Source organism: Otolemur garnettii, unplaced genomic scaffold, assembly GCF_000181295.1.
Source record: "Otolemur garnettii isolate 467f Iridium unplaced genomic scaffold, OtoGar3 scaffold00083, whole genome shotgun sequence".
In the NCBI taxonomy this organism is placed as follows: domain Eukaryota; kingdom Metazoa; phylum Chordata; class Mammalia; order Primates; family Galagidae; genus Otolemur; species Otolemur garnettii.
The window spans coordinates 4,304,752-4,311,396 of NW_003852478.1; the positions used below are offsets into that span (position 1 = coordinate 4,304,752).

The 6,645-nt window shown below is 36.9% G+C and overlaps 1 protein-coding gene across 2 annotated transcripts in view; it reads right to left on the reverse strand.

Annotated features, from left to right (window-relative positions):
* CORIN (corin, serine peptidase) overlaps positions 1-6,645 on the reverse strand; it is a 257,752-nt gene that overhangs the window by 176,631 nt on the left and 74,476 nt on the right. For both annotated transcript variants that reach the window (XM_012808096.2, XM_012808095.2), the window contains exon 4: positions 4,045-4,252. In XM_012808096.2, coding sequence (XP_012663550.1) covers positions 4,045-4,252 — 208 coding nt within the window. The remainder of the gene's footprint in view (positions 1-4,044; positions 4,253-6,645) is intronic.

Sequence of the window (6,645 nt, forward strand, 5' to 3'; positions counted from 1 at the left end):
AACAAGGCTGGAGGCATCACACTACCCAACTTCAAAATACACTACCAAGCTATGGTAACTGAAATAGTATGTTCTAGACTGTTACAGTCTATATACTGACTGACAGAACAGAATAGAAATCCCATAAATAAATTCATGACAACTAATTCTCAATGACGTGGTCAAGAACATGCAGTGGGCAAAGAACAGCTCTTCAATAAATAGTGTTGGAGAAACTGTATATAAGCATTCAGAAGAATAAAATTAAACCTTAACCCAAAACAATTAAAAAAGCAAAAACAAAAAGAAATAAATATTTAAACATAAGACCCAAAACTATGACACAACTAGAACAAAAAATAGGGGAAAACTTCCGCTACATAATGATTTGGAGAGTATAACCTCAATAGCACAAGCAACAAAAGCAAAAATAGGCAAATAAGACTATTTCTGCACAGCCAAGGAAACAATCAACAGAGTGAAAAGATAGCCTATGGAATGGGAGAAAATATATGTAAACTATACATCTGATAAAGAATTAGTATCCAAAATATACAAAGAATTTAAATACCTCAATAACAAGAAAACCTAATTTTAAAATGGCAAAAGTATCTCAATAGACATTTTTTGAAAAAAGATATACAAATGGCCAACAGGTACACACACACACACACACACACACGCACACACACACACACATATATACACACACCGTGTTTCCCCGAAAATAAGACCTACCCAAAAAATAAGCCCTAGCAGGATTTCTATGCATTTGTTAAATAAGCCCTACCCAGTAATAGATCTAGTGATGGGTGTGGCTATGCAGCGTATCTGCATAGCCACGCCCTGCATTTCCAAGGGGAGTGGTAAGGAAGACTGGAATACCTTTTATCTGCCACAGCTCCTTTCTAACCCTTTGCACTTGCGGCGTGCAAGTGCAGGTGTGGTAACCACAGTCGCAGGCATCCTATTGTGCACATGCGAACAGCTAGGGGAAAGGAGTTCACACATCACTAGCGCCAGCCCCACCACCAAGGTCAGCTTGCCCTGTCAGGTTCCAGAAGAAGATGACTTAACTGTATTTGAATAAATGTAGATTGTTGTATTATACTTAATAAAAATAAGACATCCCCTGAAAATAAGCCCTAGTGTGTCTTTTTGAGAAAAAATAAATATAAGACAGTGTCTTATTTGGGGGGATAAATAAGTATATATTTCAACATCACTACTTTTCAGGAAATGTGAATCAAAACCACAGTGAGACATTATCTCTCTCTTGTTAGAATTGTGATTAACAAAAATGTGAAAAAAATAACAAGTATTGACAAAGATATGGAGAAAGGGGGACACTTGGACACTGTTGGTTAGAATGTAAATTACATTATGGAAAGCAATATGAAAGTTCCTCAAAAAGTTAAACATAGAACTACCATGTGATCCAGCAACGCCAGTAGTGATTATATATATTTTTTATATATATAGAATTATATATATATTTTTTATATATATATATATATATATCTCCAAAGTAAATGAAATCAGTATGTGGAAGAGATCTCTGCCCTCCTGTGTTTATTGTACCAGGATAAGCAAATCTCAGGTATATTGTGGGTTCATTTCCAGACCACTGCAATAAAGTGAAATTTCAATAAGGAAAAATATACATTTTTTGTTTCTCAGTACATATAAAAATTGCGTTTACACTATTAAGTGTGCAGTGGCATATGTCTAAAAATGTGCATGCCCTAATTTTAAAATACATTATTACTAAAAATTTGCTAGCAAACATTGAACCTAGAAAGAATCATAATCATTTTGCTAGTGCAAGGTCTTGCCTCAGTATTAAAGACTGCTGACTGATCGGGACAGTGGTTGGTGAAGACGGCAGTGGCTGGGGCACTTTCTTAAAGAAAGATAACAATGAAGTTTGCTGCATCAATTGGCTCGTCTATGAAAAATTTCTTTGTCACATGTGACACAGTTTGATTGCATTTTATTCACAGTTGAACTTTCAAAATCACCATCAATCCTCTCAAATACTGCTGGTCCTTTATAAAAGTTTAAGTAATATTCTGAATCCTTTATTGCCATTTCAACAATGTTCATAGCATATTCACTAGGAGTAGATCCTGTCTCAAGAAGCCAATTTCTTCACTCATCCAGAACAAGCATCTCCTCATCCAGGCAAGTTTTATCAAGGGATTGAAGCAATTCAGTCATGACTGAAGGCTCAATTTTTCATTCTAGTTCTCTTTCTATTCCTACCACATCTGCAGTTTTCCTTCACTGAAGTCTTAGGCCCCTCAAAGTCGTCCATGAGAGTTGAAATGAACATCTTTCAAACTCCCTTCAATATTTGTATTTCAGCCTCCTCTCATGGGTCATAAATGTTCTTACTGACATCTAGAAGGGGAAATCCTTTCCAGAAAGCTTTCCATTTACTTCATCCAAATGTATCAGAGAAATCACTATGGTAGCTATGGCCTCATGAAATATATTTCTAAGAAGAAGACTTGAAAGCCAAAATTAATCCTAAATAATAGGCTTCAGAATAGATACTGTGTTCAGAGGCATAAAAACAACATTAATCTCCTTGTACATCTCCAATAGAGCTCTTGAATGACTAGGTACATTGTCAGTGAGCAGTAATATTTGAGTCCTTTTTTCTGATCTGGAGATCTCAACAGTGGGCTTAAAACATTCAGTAAACCATACTATAAAGAAATGTGTTGTCATCTAGTATTTAGCATACTTATTAAGGGTCCTAATTTTTTTTTTTGCATGGTAAGTGAGCATTGGCTACAATTTAATGTTACCAGCTGCAGTAGCCCTTCACAAAACAGTCTGTACTTCGAAGCTTTGAAGCCAAGCACTGACTTCTCATCCTTAACAATGTAAGTCCTAGAAAGGGTCTTCTTCCAATAGAAGGATGATTCATCTAGACTGAAAATCAATTGTTTAATATAGTCACCCTCATCAATTATCTCCATTAGATCTTCTGGATAACTTGCTTCAGCTTATAAGACATACTTCTTTTTTTTTTTTTGAAGCATAGTCTCAGGGTTTTGCCCTGAGTAGAGTGCTGTGGATTCACCACAGCTCATAGTAATCTCAAACTCCTGGGCTGAAGCAATCCTCTTTGCCTCCTGAGTAGCTGAAACTATAGGTATCCACCCCAATGGCCAGCTGCCATTTCATACTTTCGATTGACTTACTCTTTTTGAAAATTATTTCTAGTCCTGTTTGATACCGTGCCAGACAGTCTCTGTCCCCTGATATATGCTCCTTGCCCTGCTCTAGGCTCCATTGCTGAGCAGAAGAACCATCCAGAATCTCACCCATGTTTGGTTTAGATGGTAAGATTTGAGACTTTTGAGCTGATGCTATTTAGATGAGCATTCTGGATCTCATGCACTGTGCTCACCTCAGTTGTGTGCCCCTTTCCTCTGGATGGGACTGAGTTCAGTTGGTAGGAAGTGCTGGCTGATGGGAGGGCAGCAAGAATGTAAGATCAGGTGTTTGGTCCTTCTCCTCTCCTCCTGCAGGACTCAGAGGCCGACAGTGGCTGTGTTCTACTGTGTAGGATCGTGGCACTTGGCCCGTAAGAGACTCTTTGCCTGGTACAACTCCCTCCAGGTGCTACTGGTCCTTTTTCCCCTTTAAGCCTTGGGTGGTAGAACTGCCTCCCCCCATCATGAGACCTTAGTGCCTCCCATCAGTTCTGTATTCTCTTAACCCTGTCCACTCCATAAATAGTCTCTTCAATAAACTCTCTTATCACCCTGTCAGTGTGTTGTCTGTCACCTGCCAGACCCTACTGGAACAACTACCGCATATCACTCTGACACCACTAATCTGACATACCAAATAGTTTTTCCCCATAAATAAAATTATTCCAGGTTTTCAAAACATTTCTAGTTTCAAACAATTACAACTGGCTATTGGAGGGGTTTTTCTTTAATAACAACAAAAATGAAAAGTGAGAATGTGGGATGATTTTTGTTCCTCTCAGACATTTCTGCTATAACGGGTTCTTATCACCAAATGATTTGGATTCCAAAATACCTGTCATCGCCATCATTGATGCACTCAGGGAAGGCAAGGCTACAGCCAAATAGCATGATATGCTGATAGCAACCAAGGCGGTGGAGGTACGTGAAGAACTTGAGGAACTTCTCCATGTCCATGTATTTGACAATTGGTAGGAGTGGCTCTAGTGTGGTGTTGTAGGGCAACACCAGACACTGGCTGTGGGTGATGTTCCTGCAGGCACCTGAGAAGTGAAGAAAATTATATTGAGGAGTGGGCTTACTAGAGGTGTCTGTTTGCAAACTCATTTAAGTATGACAAGTCAATGTGTTCATATGGCATATTCTGTAAGATATAATATATTCTGTAAGTAAGAATGATTATAGACGTACAATCATACACATACATGTATACACATAAGTATGTGCATGTGTGTATGATAATGAATAAAACTACTAATATTTAAGTAGGGAAAGTATTTGTGTCCTATGTAGAAAAATCACATAGGACACATAGAAATCACATAGAAAAATCATATATGTCATACATAGCCAGTGGGCATATAAGTTGACAATTTTTTTTTTTTGAGACAGAGTCTCACTATGCTGCCCTTGGTAGAGTGAGGTGGTATCACAGCTCACAGCAACCTCAAACTCTTGGGCTTAAGCAATTCTCTTGCCTCAGCCTTCCAAGTAGCTGGGACTACAGGCACCCACCACAATGCCTGGCTACTTTTTTGTTGCAGTTGTCATTGTTGATTAGCTGGCCCAGGCAAAATGTGGGAGAATTTCTGGATCTGAGTTGGCAGGTAAGGCAAAGGAAAGGACCAATAACTGGAGCAGAAAAAGGAAGACTGATTAAGGATCTACATATGGAATGATTGCTCGCTACTCCCATCCCCACACACAGAATGCATGACAACTTAGAAATTAGCATCATTAAAAAAGAAAAAAGAAAAGAACACAAATGGCCCAAGAACCAGCACAGCTGGTAGCTATTGGTACCCACAGATACACAAGCTTTCTCTATGTATCCAGACCTCCTAATTCCTAACTACTCGTTCTTAAATATCAATGGCCAACAAAGGTCATAAAACAACCAGAAAATGTTATGAAATGACATTTGAAATGAAAAAATAGAAATAATTCAAGAACAGAAGAGAATTTTTTTTAAAAAACTCATCAATATCTTCAGAGTAAAGTCACTATATAACTTATCATTGTACTATGAACAATTTTGGGAACACTATACTAAGCTATTAATATACCAGGAAAATAGACATAAACTATAGCTATTCCCTAAAAAACAAGACAAACGATCACCCCACCTCAGAGAGAATTGAATAGGCATTACATTCATTATTAGAACAGGATGCTAAGAAAAAGAGAGAGAGAGAAGAGGATATACTACAACCAACAATATTTAAATACAAAGGATCATAAGAGATAATGATGAATCATTATAAGCCAAAAAATTGGCTATAATGATGAACCATTATAAACCTAAAGGAAATGGATATATTCCTTGACACATTCAACTTACCAAGACTGAATCATTAAAAAACTGAAAATCTAAACCAACTGATAATAAGTAAGGAAATTGAATCGGTAATGAAAAGTCTTCTAGCAAAAAAGCCAGGACCAGATGGCTTCACTCTTGAATTCCATCAAACATTTAAAAAATACTGTCAATCCTTCTCAAACGCTTCCAAAAATTGAAGAAAAGGGAATGCATCCAAACTCATTTATAAGGCTAATATTGCCATGATACCAAAGCTAGACAAGGACACTACAAGAAAATCACAGGCTAATATCACTGATGCACATGAATACAAAAACCAAATTCAACACATACAGCGAAAATCATCATACATCATAATCAGGTGGAATTTATTTCTAGGATGCAAGGATGATTCTACATCACAAATCCATAAATGTTGCATGCCACATTAAAAGAACGAAGAACAAAAGCCCTTTGTTCTTGATAGATAGACACAGAAAAAGCATTTGAGAAAATGCTCAACAAATTAGGTATAGAACGAATGTACTTCAACACAGTAAAGGCCATATATGATAAATCTACAGCTAGCATGATACTCAGCGGTGAAAAGTTAAAAGAGTTCCTTCTGAGATCAGGAACAAAACAAGGATGCCCACTCTTACCACGACTAATCAACACAGTACTGGAAGTCATAGCCAGAACAAGTAGTCAAGAGAAAGAAATAAAATGTAACCCAACTGGAAAGGAAAAAGTTAAATTGTCTGCAAAGGCAACAAAAACAAAAATAAAAATGGGATAACACCAACTTAAAATGTTTCTGTACAGCAAAGGAAACAGGCAAAAGAGTGACGAGACAATCTACAAAAGGGGAGAAAATTATTTGCAACCAATACTTCTGATAAAGGATTAATATGCAAAATACATAAGGAACTCAAACAATCCAATAGCAAGGAAACAGAAACCCAATGAGAAAAGGACCTAAATGGACATTTCTCAAAAAAAGACATACAAATGAACAACAGATATATGAAAAAATGTTTAACATCACTAATCATAAGAGAAATGCAATTTAAAACTACAAAGCACTATCACCTCACACTTCTTAGGATGGCTATTATTAAAAAAAAAAAAAAAAAA